This window comes from Tupaia chinensis, unplaced genomic scaffold, assembly GCF_000334495.1.
Source record: "Tupaia chinensis unplaced genomic scaffold, TupChi_1.0 Scaffold000159_1, whole genome shotgun sequence".
Classification (NCBI taxonomy): domain Eukaryota; kingdom Metazoa; phylum Chordata; class Mammalia; order Scandentia; family Tupaiidae; genus Tupaia; species Tupaia belangeri.
This window is the reverse complement of record NW_006159630.1, coordinates 5,154,188-5,170,162: the sequence shown is the minus strand read 5'-3', so window position 1 is coordinate 5,170,162 and position 15,975 is coordinate 5,154,188. Positions and strand designations below refer to the sequence as shown.

At 56.4% G+C, this 15,975-nt stretch overlaps 1 protein-coding gene across 1 annotated transcript in view; it reads left to right on the top strand.

The window, feature by feature from the left end:
• The window catches only part of MGAT5B (alpha-1,6-mannosylglycoprotein 6-beta-N-acetylglucosaminyltransferase B), a 77,636-nt gene that overhangs the window by 44,224 nt on the left and 17,437 nt on the right, over positions 1–15,975 (top strand). The window contains exons 9-10 of the mRNA XM_006145726.2: positions 9,711–9,842; positions 11,158–11,291. Coding sequence (XP_006145788.1) covers positions 9,711–9,842; positions 11,158–11,291 — 266 coding nt within the window. The remainder of the gene's footprint in view (positions 1–9,710; positions 9,843–11,157; positions 11,292–15,975) is intronic.

The following is a 15,975-nucleotide window of genomic DNA, read 5'->3' as shown; positions in this document are numbered from 1 at the left end:
ATCGCAGTGTGGGATGCCACTTTGGACTCCTGCCAGGGTGGGCTGCTGCTGCCTCTGTTTCCTTTCGGACCTGGTCCTTGCTTGCTTCACTGTGGCTCTGGCTAGGGAGCAGCTGGAATGGTGCCTGTCTGCCTTCGGACTCCCCTCTCCTCTGCGCCAGCTCCTCTGGGCACTGGCAGTGACTCCAGTGCTCCAAAGGCTGCAGGTATGTGCTGGGAATGTTCGAGAACATTTGTCCTTTTAGGAGACAGAAGCAGAGGGCGGATCCCTCACGGTGGCATCTGAAGGCTGTTTCTGCCTGCACCAGAAGGTCGGTCCCTCCCAGGCTAGAAGAAAGCACAGTGGGAGAGGATAATTCCTCCCTCGTTAGTGACCCCGACCCTGCTTCCCTGCAGCTCATTAGTCGCCCAGCTGAATCTCAGCCTCCGCTGGGTGCCTCCTGGTGCTCCAGGCTGCCAGGGTGTGGCTTTTTCTGCTGATGACTGTGGGAGGGAAGAAGGTCTTGCTCAGGAGGTGGGCTTGGGCTGCTGTGAGCAGATGGACATCAGGCCTTGGAGATGGGGGACCCGGGTGGCCCCTGGCCATGTGCTCCGTGATGAGATGTCTCTGGAAGCTGAAGACCTCGTGTACACTTCACACCCGGAGCCAGAGACCTGTGAACACTTTGGGAGAATTCTTTTTAATTAGGTCCTTCCCCCACAGAGATAGAGAGAGGGAGAGAAAATAGTCTGTCCCGGAATTTGAGCACTACCTGGAGAGGTTATTTCTAGTCACAGACCAAAGGCAGAGAGGAATGAAACCAGAGAATTTTTAGCTCGGAAGAGGCTGGGAGATTGGCCTCAGCGCCGCGTCACGGCGTGGAGGCGGACACCAGGAAGATGCAGTGTCTTGTGCAAGGCCACCCGGCAGGTTTGCGCCGCAGCCCCTGCCCAGGGGTGTTTTTATTCCACTAGAATTCAGCAATTTTCCTTCCTGGCTGAGGGTGTTTTCCTACTGAGAGTGGGTTTTTATTTTCTCTCTCATCTACCCATCCCACTCTTTGATTTTCCAGCAGAAAGTGACTGGTCCCCTGACTGAGCCCCACGTGGCTCATGGTCAGCTGGGAGTCCCAGGCAGGTGGGGGCAGGGTGGTGGCAGCTAGAGAAGACACCAACCTTGGTGCCTTTGGGAGGCAGAGTGCTGGGCACAGGAGCCAGGAATGTGAATGGGTTAACTATTTTTAAAATTAATTTAAAAAAGAAAAAACTGGACTGGCCTGGGCGTCAAAGGAGCTGGGTCCCACATGGCTGACCAGGCGGTTGAAATTCCAGCTCTAGTGGCTTGAGAATCATGCCGGGTGCGTGCATGTGTGCCCCGAATCTCTATAGGATGGAAGAGGAGGAGAAGGGATTGTGCTGTGATCTCACCCCACTGGGGAGCGCTTTCTCTCTCTGTCTCTGTCCCTGGTGAGCACATGCGCCCCCTGGTAAATAAATAATTTTAAAAAGTACTCATTTATTTCTTCCATGAGAGAGGGAGAGAGAGAGAGAGGCACTCCCAACAGCGTTGTCCCCACGGTCCACCGCAGGCTCAGCCAGCCCGCATGCTGGGCATGGGCTTGTCTGCTGCACACAGGGTGGCCCCTCCCATGAGCCTAGCTGCATTGCCACTGCACTGCCGTCTGGCCTGGCTCTTTTTTTTTTTTTAAAGAGAGGTTTTTGCTATAGAGCACATGTGCTCACTGGAGAGATAGAGAGACAGAGAGAGAGAAAGAAAGTGAGAAATCACCCTGGGAGGATGGCCACACCGCAATCCCTTCTCTTCTATTGTCCTCTCGGGAATCGGGCATACACGCACACGCACTCGTCATGAGTTTTAAGTTGTCGGGTCTGGGACTCAGACTGCTGTAAACTAAGCGAGACTCCAGCAACGTAACCATTATATCAGCTGCTGGTCCCCGTGCTGGCTCTTTTTCAAAGTCATAATAAAATGCATGTAACTAGCCATGCTAGTGTACTGTTCCATGAAAGTGCATTTATGGGTGCAGTGTGCAGCATGCCGCCTTCCACCTCGGAACCCTGTTATGCAACTGAAACTCTGCGCCTGTTACACAGGGTCTCCCTATGCTTCCCTCCCTCAGGAGAGTGGCTTTTTAATTTTAATTGGGCAGCGTGCATGCCCTCACCAGAGAGAGGGGAAGTGAGAAAGCATCCCTCTTGGAGATTAGTCGCTCTGCAGTCTCTTCTCCATTGCTCCTTCCTTTTGGGAGTTTGGACACTCACGCACTCGTGCCCGGCATGGTTTTTAAGTTGCCGCATTCAAGGCTTGAACCATCTGTCAGCCATGTGGGAAGTACCTACCTTAACCCCCCACCCCAACATTTTAGTGTTAGAAGTTGGATGTGTGCATGGCGTGGGTGAGAGCAAACATCCCCAGTAAGGCCTGCCTGCTCTCCAATCCTTCACCCCATCAGGACCCTGGGCTTCCACAGCTGCTGGGGCTAAGACTTGAACCCTGGTTGGTCGTGAGTGAGATGACAGTGCCGTGCTTAACTGCTGCCTCCCAGGGTAGGGCCCATGGCCTTTACGGGTGCACTAATCCAGGTTGGGTGAAGGGGGTGGGACTCTGACCAGGGGACCTGTGGAAATGCTCCATCTCCTCACCCCACCCTCTCATCTCGAGATTTAGGTTCCCATCACAGTCCAGGACATTCAGAACATGAGGGCTCTTCACGGATTCTATGGGAAGCTCGGATTATGACGAAACTGCATGGATTTCGGAATTTTTTTGCACCCAAAACATCAAACAAACCCCTATTTAATCCCATTTTCCGTGACCCTTTCAAAGTCTCTTAGTATATTCTGACCTCTGACCACCAGTTTGATCAAGCCACGCAACCTCCCCCGCTGACCCCCGGCACTGGGCATTGGTGGTGGCACCTGCAGCTAAGGCACCGTTGGCCGCTGAGTCCCTGCCAGCTTTGCCCAGTCCTACCAGGTTGCAGGAGGCCCATCCTCTGGACCCAGTCCCTGGGCCGAGAGTTCGACAGGCAGGAGACCTGGGTGAAATCGGGCGTCTGGGCGGCGTCGCGCAGCCGTGTCTCCCTGGGCCCTTTGGCCAGCAGTTGGCAGGAGGCAGGGGTTTCAGTGCATGTCACTGCTCTGACCAACCACTTAGCATAAAGCAACCCACAAGCGTGAACTTGCACCACAGTCCTCGCGCCCAGAGCCGACCCCCACAGCGAGGCAACTGCCGGCATTCACCTTCGATGAGGTCCCTTAAATGGAGAACTCTTGTTTTCAAGGCCTGGAGAGACCATGGGGCGCCTCGTTAATGCCTGCTGGGCCAGTTTGTCTCCTTCTGTCCTTCCTGCTGGGCTGTCCTTTGGGGCCATATGCAGGGCCATTCCCATCCCGGTCCAGACCAGCAGACTGGTACCCTCGACAACCCTGGCGTGATGTGCTTTGTCCTGGGGCTCCCCTCACTCTTTTCTTTCCCTGAGGATACTTTTCCTTTTTTAAATAAAAATGTACCCCCCTTTCCAATGAGCGGGCGAGAGAGGGATCCCCCCAGCGGGTGCTGGCTCCGTGGTCCAGCCCCACTCCAGCCGGTCTGAATCATGGTCACAGGCATGCCTGGAGTCTGCTGGGCCAGCTCTGGATCCGAACCTACCACCCTCCATGCGGGCAGCCTTGCAGAACATCATTTTATACTGCACCGCCATCCAGCCCCCAGGCACGCTCGACCGCACTATTTACTTACTAGTTACTCTAAAGTGTATCATAGGGCACGCGCACTCGCTGGAGAGAGGCCGGCGTGGGGGTGTGTGTGGGAGAGCACCCCCAGGGGCCATGGTCGCACCACAGTCCGTTCTCTGTTCTCCTTTGGGTCTTCTGGACACCTTTGTGTGTGTGTTCTCCAGGCCGGCAAACAAACCCCTATTTAATCCCATTTTCCGTGACCCTTTCAAAGTCTCTTAGTATATTCTGACCTCTGACCACCAGTTTGATCAAGCCACGCAACCTCCCCCGCTGACCCCCGGCACTGGGCATTGGTGGTGGCACCTGCAGCTAAGGCACCGTTGGCCGCTGAGTCCCTGCCAGCTTTGCCCAGTCCTACCAGGTTGCAGGAGGCCCATCCTCTGGACCCAGTCCCTGGGCCGAGAGTTCGACAGGCAGGAGACCTGGGTGAAATCGGGCGTCTGGGCGGCGTCGCGCAGCCGTGTCTCCCTGGGCCCTTTGGCCAGCAGTTGGCAGGAGGCAGGGGTTTCAGTGCATGTCACTGCTCTGACCAACCACTTAGCATAAAGCAGCCCACAAGCGTGAACTTGCACCACAGTCCTCGCGCCCAGAGCCGACCCCCACAGCGAGGCAACTGCCGGCATTCACCTTCGATGAGGTCCCTTAAATGGAGAACTCTTGTTTTCAAGGCCTGGAGAGACCATGGGGCGCCTCGTTAATGCCTGCTGGGCCAGTTTGTCTCCTTCTGTCCTTCCTGCTGGGCTGTCCTTTGGGGCCATATGCAGGGCCATTCCCATCCCGGTCCAGACCAGCAGACTGGTACCCTCGACAACCCTGGCGTGATGTGCTTTGTCCTGGGGCTCCCCTCACTCTTTTCTTTCCCTGAGGATACTTTTCCTTTTTTAAATAAAAATGTACCCCCCTTTCCAATGAGCGGGCGAGAGAGGGATCCCCCCAGCGGGTGCTGGCTCCGTGGTCCAGCCCCACTCCAGCCGGTCTGAATCATGGTCACAGGCATGCCTGGAGTCTGCTGGGCCAGCTCTGGATCCGAACCTACCACCCTCCATGCGGGCAGCCTTGCAGAACATCATTTTATACTGCACCGCCATCCAGCCCCCAGGCACGCTCGACCGCACTATTTACTTACTAGTTACTCTAAAGTGTATCATAGGGCACGCGCACTCGCTGGAGAGAGGCCGGCGTGGGGGTGTGTGTGGGAGAGCACCCCCAGGGGCCATGGTCGCACCACAGTCCGTTCTCTGTTCTCCTTTGGGTCTTCTGGACACCTTTGTGTGTGTGTTCTCCAGGCCGGAACCACGCAGTGGCCATGTGGGATCCAGCCACTTTAGCCACGTGCTAACACTGGCCGTGACCAGATTGCACCGTTTAACCAGATCTTGCTGAGGGGCTCCCTGGAACTGTTGGCTTGCTTACTCCTTCTGGAAGTTATCAGGTCAGATCTTGGCCTGCCTTTATAGGTGACTGGGCCCTGCCCTCGGGGCCCCCAGTGGGAGCAGGTAACTTATGACAGTCACCAGGTGTGCCCTAGGTCAGGCCGTGGACAGAGGGTGCAGGGGAGGGACATGGCTCACTGCAGGGGTCCGGGAAAGGCTTTGGGGATGAGGGGCAGGTGAGGGGGCCTCCTAGGCAGAACCGATTCTGTCAGGCAGGGTGCAGTCCCTAGGTGGGCCTGGTGGGGAGGTTTTGGGGTGACTAGGCACTTTTGCTGCTCTTGCCTTGCCCAGGACAGACATAGGAAGTGTCCGCTGTCACGGTCAGACGATGGTGACGGCCACCTGGCCTGTTTGCCAGAACCTGTAGGCAGGAGGACGAGCCTCAGGATTCCAGGCGCGCCATGACTGGGGTCTGGAGTGCGGGGTGGGGCAGCGGTTAGGAGTTGCCAGGTCTGAGATCCGGGGGTGGAACCGACGGCTGAAGCGACAGTAATCTGCTGTCTCTCTAGGTCCTGCCAAGGACCAGGCCAGGAACCTCATGAAATTGGCATTTTTATTTGCCTCTTGCCAGTAAGAAAAATGAAGCTGCTAGGAGCTTATGTCTGCCCAGGTTAGCGACGAATGCGAGACTGGAGCCGCGGCCTTCGGCAGCCCAGGGCTCCTGTGGCAGAATCGTCACTGTGGTGTGACCACCCTCCACTGGGTGCGGGAGTCTGGGGACCCGGGGGGCAGAGAGCTTGGTGGGTGGCAGTGTGGGCACTGGAGCCCAGCGCTTCTCCGTCCTGGCCGTGGGACCCTGGTGGAGGACGACGCCTCTCTGTTTGCTAGTCTGTGAGGGGGAGCAGGACGAGGCCAGGTCTGCTCTCCTAGGTGACAGGAGCTGATGAATCGGAAGCGCGTGGGATGATGCTTTCAAAGCCAGCCCTGAAGCTGGCTGAGACAGGTTCACGTCGAGCAGCCGCAGCAGCTGGCTCCAGCCCGTGGTCCTCTCAGTGACCTTGGTGACTGGGGTGGGGCAAGAAAAAGAAGCCCAGGACAGAGGGACCACACGTGGCCTGGAAACCAGCCAGAATACATGCAAAGGCCGGGACAGCACTGGGGCAGGGAACAGCTCCCAAATCGCACTGCTGTTCAAGTTTTCTGGGTTGCCTCGATTTTACAGACCGAGTGCACATGGGGGTGAGGGGCAGCAGCCTCTTCCCCGAGTCTGCAATGGAGGGATAGAGGAATCGGCTTTTCCTTCTTTGGCTTGTGGTTCTCAGTTGGGGGGGGGTGAGAACGAGGGTCTGTCCTCCGCCTGGAACTCCTGGAACCTCAGGGCAAAAGAGATACTTCCTTCTGGGGTGTTGGCTTTACTGGGGGAGTTCTGGGGCGAGCAAACCCACGTTTCTAAGGAAGCACCTGCAGTTCTGTCCTGCAGTGTAGACCCCGGAGCTTGCTCGACGTGTAGCACCACCACCTCATATTTCATGGGGTCTCCGGGTTGTGCTGCTTCCTGCGAGGGCCCCAGGCCCCTGCGTCTGTGTTCATTCTCCTTTGCTTTCTGGGTATTTCAACAAAAAAGGCTTAGGAGGTGCACTGCCTTGGAAGCCTGGTTTTGAGAATCCTGTGTGATTACACAGAGAGACGGGAGTGGGAGGGGAGTCCACTGGTTACTTTAGGGTTAAAAATGAGGAGAAAAGGGTGACTGGTGTCTGCATTTCCCTCCCCACACTTAGCAGCCAAAGCTCAGACCTGGCGGACGCCAGCATGGAGCAGCTCAGTGAGACTGGGGGTACCCTGGCTGATAGGGGGCAGCACAGAGCAAGCCCCTCCTTCCCGTGGCCCTTCTCTGCCGCGCCCCCTGACACCTGTCCATCTCACCCCCCTTAGCAGGGGACCAAAGCCATCCTTGAAGAGGTGCCACTGTGGACAGGGCGCACAGGGACAGCGTGTCCAGCCCCTACCCCGAGCTTTGGAGCCTGCACAGAGAGCGCAGAGCCCAGACTGGCACTTTTCCACCTGGCTTGAGTTGTTTCAGGGCTCCCAAGACATTACCCAAGGAAAGCATGAGTTGTGGCCGTTTGCCATCAGCGAGCTGCTGACCTTGTCAACACTCATCCCCTGGGCCTGTGTGCTTGTCATGTGGGTCCCCGAAGGGCTCAGCAGGCTCTCATGGGCCTCTTCCAGCTCCAGCACCTGCTCCATGAGTCCAGGGGAGGTGGGCGTCCCAGGGTCGGAGCCCCATGGCCCGGCTGCTTCCCCATTTGGGTCAGAGCAGAGGATGCGACGTCCGGCCCTCAGGTGACACTGTGCACCTGCTGAGAGCTGCTGAGAGGAAGGCGGAGACGGGCTCCTGTGCTCTCCGCGTTCTAGTCTGCTGCGTTGCTGGCAGTGGAAATACCTGAGGCCGGGCAGTTTGTTCAGCTCACAGTTTTGGAGGTCCAGGGCCACATCCGGGCAGGTTCTGGGGTGTGACAGCATGGCAGAGGCAGGAGGACGAGTGTGGAGCAGAGCGTGTCTCGGTCCCTGTTCCCATGCAGTCATGGAGCTCCCTCCCCCATGTCCAGTCACCTCCCAAAGGCCCCCACCTTTCACGCCAGAATCTCATTAGGTCTCCATCTCAATGCTGTTACAATGGCTCACCAAAGTTTTAGTTTTTAATTAGCCAGAGGGCACGTGCCATCACGAGAGAGAGAGAGAGAGAGAGGTGGGGGACAGGGAAGTGAGAAAGCACACCCCTCCCCAGGAGTTGATCATGCCGGGACTTGTTTTAAAGATGATTTTTTGAGTGGGGAAGGCTGTGGACTAGAAACAAACATAATAATAAACACACAAAGACACACAACTATAGAAAAGTGAGGATTGGGTGGATCTGACTTCTCTGGTAGCGAAAGCTGTGACTAGGAATTGGCCTTAGGCTTTTTTTTGGGGGGGAGAGGTTTTTGGTATAGGGCGCGTGCACTCACCAGAAAGACAGATAGACAAAGACGGAAACCAAGAAATCACCTCCCAGGGGGGATGGCCACACTGCATTCCCTTCTCTTCCATTCTTCTCTCGCCATCTTGGGCACGCATACACATGCGCCTGGCATGAATTTAAGCCACCGGGTCTAGGACTCGAACCGTGGTCGACTGCATGGGAGTTCAGCAACATAGCCATCATGCCAACTGCTGGTCCCAGGCTTATTTTATTAAAGGGCAGAAAATGGGGGAAGAGGAAATGGAACATAAAGCTAGTCGTTTGGGGGATGTGAACTATTTGAAGATGTGAAACCGAATGGCGCCATGCAATTTTTCTGATTACGTGTGGTTTTTTCAGCCTGATACTGCCCTGCAGTGTGTTGGTTGTGGGTATCGACAATAACAGGAAGAGTACTGACAACAGCAGGTAGCGTTTCTGTGTGTAAATGCTCTCATAGCCATTGTTAATGAAGCTCTGCGTGCGTCTAAAGGTCACCGTGTTTTCTCGGATTGGCTCTCTCCACATGGTCACACTATAATCCCTTCTCCATTTCTCCCTCCTTTCAGGATTTCAAACACTCATGCGCACAAACCCAGTGTGTTTTTCAAGCCACCGGGTCTGGGACTCGAACTGCAGGCTCAGTCCTATGGGATCCGGCTTCTTTAACCACCACACTACTGGCTGGCCTGCTCACCCAACTTTTTTAAGTTTTCAATTATTTCTTCCATGAGCAAGAGAAAGAGAGCACTCCCAAAAGGCTGTCAATGCCACGATCCATTCCCAGCCTTCAGCCAGCCCCAGGTCATGGGCAAACACGTGTCCAGTGCACTCAGGGAGGTCTCTGGACTTGAACCAGGAACCGTCTGAGCAGGTGTGATGTTCGAGAGGGCCAGCAGGCCATGGCCTATTCTCCGGTCCAAGTGAGATGAGAGACCCACAGCCTCCTGCCATCAGGATGTCAGAGGGCCGAGGGGCACCTCCCCCCTCTGGCTAAAGCTGTCTTCCAGGTCACCAGGGGTGGCCCTGTCACTAATGTAGACCTGCCAGTAGATGACCTGGCATGCAGGGACACACTGCACCCCGAGGCCCTGAGTCTCAGCCTGTGTGGCAGCTGGAGTGGAGAGTGGAGCCCAGAGGCCTGCAGGAGCTGCTGCCCTAGCCAGCCCTGGAGCTGCTCTTGGGCAGCAGGGGCTCTGTGACCCTTTGGAGCAGGACACGCGCTGGAGAAGCTCCGATACCCAGGGCCCAGGGCAATGCTCGTGGCACTTAGCCAGAGGAAGGCTCCCTCTCTGGGCAGGCACAGCCGTGCGGGAGCACGTCTGTGGCAGTTATAAAAGGCGCCCCTTCCTCCTGGAGCACAGCCTAGGCCAGGTGTAAGGCTGGGCAAGTGCCCAGGCTGGATCTCAGCTTCACCCGCCCCTCACTGGGCCTCCTTGTGCAGTGAGGAACCTATGCAACTGGACATGGCCTTCCGGTTCACTTCCTCGCTGCCACGTTGCAATCTCCCTATGTGTCCTGGGCTCTAGGAAGTGGGACGGCTGATTTGGAAAGTGGATTTCTGGTGCTTCAGACTCTGATGGGCTCTTCTCTCAGTAACTTAGGGGTGCCGCCAGGCCGAGGGAGCTGCCCGCTCACCATGCCCCTGCCTTTCGACCTCATCTACACGGACTACCACGGCCTGCAGCAGATGAAGCAGCACATGGGGCTCTCCTTCAAGAAGTACCGGTGAGAGGTTGCGGGGAGGGTGGTGACTGGGGAAGGGGTGGTGACTGACACAGGCTGCCCTGCCCCGTGTGCAGGCGCAAGGTGGCCCCCCTGCTTTCTGCCCTGCCTGCTCCCACTGCCTCCCTCTCAGACCAGCTCTGCCTCCTGCTGACTCGATAATTGATAAACCCCGGGGAGCCGCTCCCAGGCCCTCTGCTAGGGGAGGCTGGGCAGAGGAGGCAGCCTTGAGGGAGGGGTGGGAGGGGATGGGACTGCCCTGGCCGACCTCTGCTGGGGGCCTGGGGGCAGTGGCTCAGCACTTCTCTCCCAAGGCCCTCCCTGTACCCGCCCCCTCGGTCTGGAGGAAGGCCAAGGTCCTGGCTCCGTCTGCGGCCAGCGGGACGTGGTTTAATTTAGCACAGAGAGCTGCTATTTATTATGCTTGCTCCAGTCTCGCCGCCGATCCCCCATGATTTTATTAGGGAAAAAGGTGACAGGCGGTGTTATTACTTTTATTATGAACGCGTGTTCTCTGCACCAGCGCTGCCCCGCCTGCCCCTTCTCTGGGGGAACAGTGCCGACCTCAGCACTCTGCCACTGGGTCACTGGTAAGGACACTGCCCAGCACCAAGCTCCGGGTGGGGCATCCGAATCCTGAGTCTGCCTTCAGGTGCCCACTGCTGAGGGAGTGGGTGAGGTTCTGGGCTAAGGCCCAGACAGTGCCTCCAAGTCCTCTGGCCCCTCAGGGGACTGTTTCTGCAGGTACAAAGTCCCTCTGAGCCTCGGACTTGAAGCCTCTGCCCCTGAGGACAGCAGAGGGAGGAGGGTGGGTGGGACAGGGCCTCTCCGATGCAGGTCTCCCTGTGGGAGCCAGCCTGGCAGAGACTTTGAGGCACTGGTTTGGAAGGTGGCCGGAGCAGTGGCAGGTGGGTAGGCTGGGCACATCCCAGGGCTGTGAGCCCCCTCAGGTCCTGCTGCTCCCCACCCCTCTCCTCAGGTAGTGCAGAACTTACAGGTGATCTTGGGGTGATAGGGAGGGACCCCCCCCGACACTCCTGGCAGTAGTTATGGCTCACAGTTCTGGAGCCTCACCAGGGACCAGGAGGTTGAGTACAACCCCGAGACTGTTGGGTTGTTCTTATTCCTACTGGATGGATTAAGAAGCTGACACAGAGAGGTTAAGGTGCTTGGCTGTGGTCACACAGCTAGGCCGTGTGCAGGCCCAAGCTCTAACCTGCACTGCATGGCCAGTTCCATGGGCCACAGTTGGGATAGCCCCAGCCCAGGAACACACAGAGGCTGCTGACCCTGCTCCTGGTCCCTGGGGGTGGGGCAGGTGCCGAATCCGGGTGATCGACACCTTCGGAACGGAACCTGCGTACAACCATGAGGAATATGCCACGCTGCATGGCTACCGGACCAACTGGGGCTACTGGAACCTCAACCCCAAGCAGTTCATGACCATGTTCCGTGAGTGGCCAGGCTGGACCTGGGTTGGGGGTGGGCAGGTGGGGCCTCCAGGGGGCTCTCAGATGTGCCCTCTCTCAATTCTTCCCTGAGCGCCGTGGGGCGGGACAGTTCAGATGCCCACTTCTCCCTTCCAGCAAGCATGTGACCCAGAAAGGAAGCCTCTCATGGGTGGTATTCGGGGAGCAGGAAATGTGGACGGAATGGCCCGGGTGGGGCTGCCCACCTAACGCCAGAGAACAGCAACCTTGGCCCGGCAGAGAGCAGCTGAGCACACGGGCCCAGACTGAGGGGAGCTGTCTCCACAAAGATCCCAGGTGGACCAGAGAGGAGGGGGGCAGGCAGGCTTTTCTGAGCAGAGGGAACAGGTGTAGGAGAGAGAGATGTGGAAAGAACCAGAAGGGTCTAGAAGTGCAAGAACTCAAGTGCCAACACTGGGGATAGTGGGAAACACGGCTGCCGGCGGGGCTGGAGCCCAGCTGGAAATCCATGGCAGAGGGCCAAGGCGAGCAGACTTCAGCTCAGTGGTGCTAGGTGAGACTAGAACGGACAAGCAGGATGAAGGCAGGTTAACCCTTTCCTGGCAGTCGGGTCAACTTACATCTCTTACTCACTGGCCTGCCCTCTTGGGACAGCAGAGGTAGGTAGGGGAGCGTCTGTGGTCTAATGTGGCTCTCCTGGTTGGGAGGGGTCGGCTGTCACCTCTAATTGTCATCAGCTCCTTTGCCTCCAGCAGCACCCTGTAAGTCTCATTTGCAGCCCTTTGAAGGCTCTGGGCTAGAAAGCCAGATAAGCACCCTCGTTAGGGCTGTGTCTAAATTAGGAGCAAACCAGGGCTGAGCAGAGTCCCCGGGGTGCTCCTAAGTGAAGTGTATGGTCTTTATTTAGCCTGTCAGACTCCTGGCATCTCTTTTGGATGCTTAGAGACTTCTTTTTTCCCTTATTTTCCAGGTTCTAGGCTGTGTGAGAGGCAGATGTGATTTCTAAATAAATAAGTCATGGCTTGATCGGATCCCAGAAGTTTGGGAAGGTGGGACGCCTCCCAGAGCCATACTGTCCAGATAGGGAAGCTGAGGCCCAGAGAGGTAGAGAGACCCGCCTGAGGTCACACAGCTTTATGGGACCAGACTCCCTCCCGAAGGCTTATTTCAGGGTTGGGTGAGGCTTCTCATTATCCTCCCAAGAGAGCAGCGACTGGAGTAGGGGAGGTTACAGGGAGCAGATTCCTGGAGGGAAGGGAAGTGGGGGATGATGGGAAGAGGGCTGAGGATGCTGTAGCCGAGAAAGAGGATAGGCCGAGTTGAGGCATTGGGTAATTAGCTCACCTTCTTAAAACAAGAATTATTTATTTTATTTTATTTTATTTTATTTTTTTGAGAGGTTTTTGCTATAGGGCACGTGCACTCGCCAGCCAGACAGAGAGAGACAAAGAGACAGAAAGTGAGAAATCACCCCCCGGGGGCCACACCGCAATCCCTTCTCCTCCATTTTCCTCTCGGGATCTTGGGCATGCATGCACACGCGCCTGGTGTGAGTTTTAAGCCACCGGGTCCGGGACGCGAACCGTGGTCAACTACGTGGGAGTCCAGCGACATAGCCATTACGCTAACTGCTGGTCCCTATTTATTTTATTTTATTTATCCTTATTTTTAATCTGCTACAGGGCACATATGCTCACCAGAGAGAAACAGAGCAAGAGAGGGAAAGTGAGAATCCTGCCCCAGGGGGATGGCCTCACTGCCGTCCCTTCTCCATTTTCCTCCAGGATCTTGGGCATGCATGCGCATATGCCTGGTAAGGCACCCACTTTTAAAAGGGAGACGTCAGAGATGCAGCTTGTAAAAGGGGCGCTAGGAATCTGGATGCAGAGGAGGGGGTCTTTCGGTGAAGGCTCCCAACTTTCCATTTGAGACCCACCGAGAATGTTGCGGAGACTTGTTTATTGAGGCCTATTGTCATGGCAGACTGCAGATGGCCCTGGGGACGGTGAGGGGGTGGAGCAGCTGGCGGAGGCCCATGACAGCCTAGGGCTGACCACACTGCTGAGTGAGGACGCAAGGCCACTGGGTGTGGAGTTCCGGACCAGGCCACCTCCACTCTCCCTCCAGTGCCCCAGTCAGATGCCTCCTCGTCCTACCGGCACTGTGCCCAAGCCCCTCGTCTCCCGTTCCAGGCAATGTGCTGGCCCTTCACCTCCATGTTTGTAAGCCTTAGGCCTCATCGTAAAAGCACACGGGAAGTGTATGAGTTATTTGCTTAACACTTATTTCACAGATAGATTATGAAGCTCAGAAAGAGGCCACTGACGACTTACTTTGATCTCTGGAGCCATCAAAATCCTCAGAAAATGCAAATTGATTAGATAAATCAAGAAAGGGGACCAAAAAGAGAGGCTTGCGCTTCTCCTTCTCCTGGTCTAGGAAGGAATTCCAGAAAATACCACTCTCCCTGAGCTGGTTGCTTTCCCCTGAGCTAACCAGGAGGCCTGCCGCCCTCCGGGCCTCACCACTGCTCTGCCCCCGCCCCCACCCCAGCTCTGTGCTTAATGGCCCCTGTCCATTGTAATTGGCGGCAGCACTACGTCCCTGCCCTCTCCCCCTGGCCTAGCCCACCATGCTCTGTCTGTCCTTCTGGGAGGGCTGGCGGAGGGAGGGCAGTTGGTGATGGGCTCCTCAGCTGTGGAGGGCAGGCCCCGGCAACACGGGGAGATCTGTGTGGCCAGCCTGGCTGGACTAGGGCAGGCAGGGTTGGGGCATCTAGGCTGCCCCTCTGGGGCCCCCCAGCTTGGGGAGAGACAGGGCAGCTCGTCCTTGCCCTGGAATCACAGAGCTCCAGGCTTCCAGGCCGTCTTACACAGTGGCTCGGCAGGGATCAATTCCTCTGCAGCAGCAGAGGCCCTGGACTGCGGGGGTCAGATTTTCAGGCCTGAGAATCGAGAATCGGTGAGCTTTCAGGAGCACTTCAGGAAACCATCTTCCCTAACATACCAGATACTGATCACAGCTTTCTGTGGGCCTTGAAGGGAGGATAGAGACACGACTTTCAGTCTACACGGTGATGGAGCGCACCTCCCAGTTGGAGGGATGTTAGAGTCTGCGTCTGAAATGGAGAACTGGGACATTGGGGGGTTTACATACTGTTGGGTTGTTTTGGAGAGGTTTTTTTCTTTTTCTTTTTTTTTTTTTGCTATAGGACGTGTGCACTCGCCAGACAGACAGAAATAGACAGAAAGCGAGAAATCACCCCCCAGGGAGATTGGCCACGCCACAATCCCTTCTCCTCCATTCTCCTCTAGGGATCTTGGGTACGCACACACACGCACCAGGCGTGAGTTTTAAACCACCGGGTCTGGGACGCGAACCGCGGTCGACTACATGGGAGTCCAGCGACATAGCCATTACACTAACTGCTGATCCCCTGCTGTTGGTTTTTTTAAAAAAGAATTATTAATTTTATGTATCATTATTTATTTTTGAGAGATATTTGTTATAGGGCACATGTACTTACCAGAGAGACAGAGAGACAAAAAGTGAGAAATCACCCCCTGAGGAGATAGCGACGTCTTAATTCCTTCTGCATTCTCCCCTCGGGATTTTCAGCATGCACGCACAGGTGCCCACATGAGTTTTAAGGCACTGGGTCCAGGACTTGAACCACGGTTGACTAAGTGGGAGTCCAGCAATGTAACCATTATGCCATCTGTTGGTTCTAATTATTGTTATTATTTTTAATTCACCAGAGAGAGAGAGAGAAAGTGAGAGAGCAAGCTGCCATATCTGGGACTCAGACCATCAGCCATGTGGGAGTCCAGTACTGCAACCACTACGCCACCTGCTGGCCCCAGAATTAGGGTATTTAGAATCAGGTCTGTTCTGGGAAATCGAGGTCAGTCACTGCCACCAGCCTCCTCTCAGCCACCGCCTCCGCGGTGTGGGAAGGTGGGTTGCACTTGATGAGTTTCAGTGGGCATGGCAGTGAAGAGCCCCAAGAGGGGAGATCTCAGGCCTCAGCTGCGGCCGTCGGACCTGCTGTCTGTCCTGTGTGGCAGGTGGTGCTCTGCACCCATGGCCACCACGGCGGAGCCCACGACCAGACAAGCCATTTTGGGTCCTGGGGCAAGTGAGTGAGTCAGAGAGCTAGGAAGCCCTCTGCTGACACAGAGACCTGACCCCGGCCACCGGGCCACACGGAGGGAGTGTGGGGACCTCAGGGAAGGCTTCTGGGAGAGGTGACATGTGTGGAGTTGCAAGGGCTGAATAGGATTTTCTCACCCAAGAAAAGGAAGGAGGGACAGTCCAGGTGGAGGGAGCCTTGGGTATGAAAGCAAAATTGTGTTCCATTGGCTCTGCCAGGCTCTGTCCTGGAGCTGGGACCCAGAGGTGAATTGTACAGAGCCGCTGTGAGGCCACTGAGCTGTGATGAAAGTGGAGCCAGGTTAGAGGACAGCCAGCCCCAGGGGGGCCAGAGGGCCTCTTGGCAGGCCTGTTTTGGACGCAGGGGATAGGAAGGGGGCTCCCATCTGAGGACAGATAGGAAGGCAGCCCCCATCTGGGGGGGGTGTAGGAAGGTGGCTCCCATCTGGGGGGGGGTGTAGGAAGGCGGTTCCCGTCTGTGGGGGTGGCAGGAGGGTGGCTCCTGTCTGAGGGTAGGGGCTAGGAAGGAGGCTCCCCTCTGGGGGGGCAGGGTG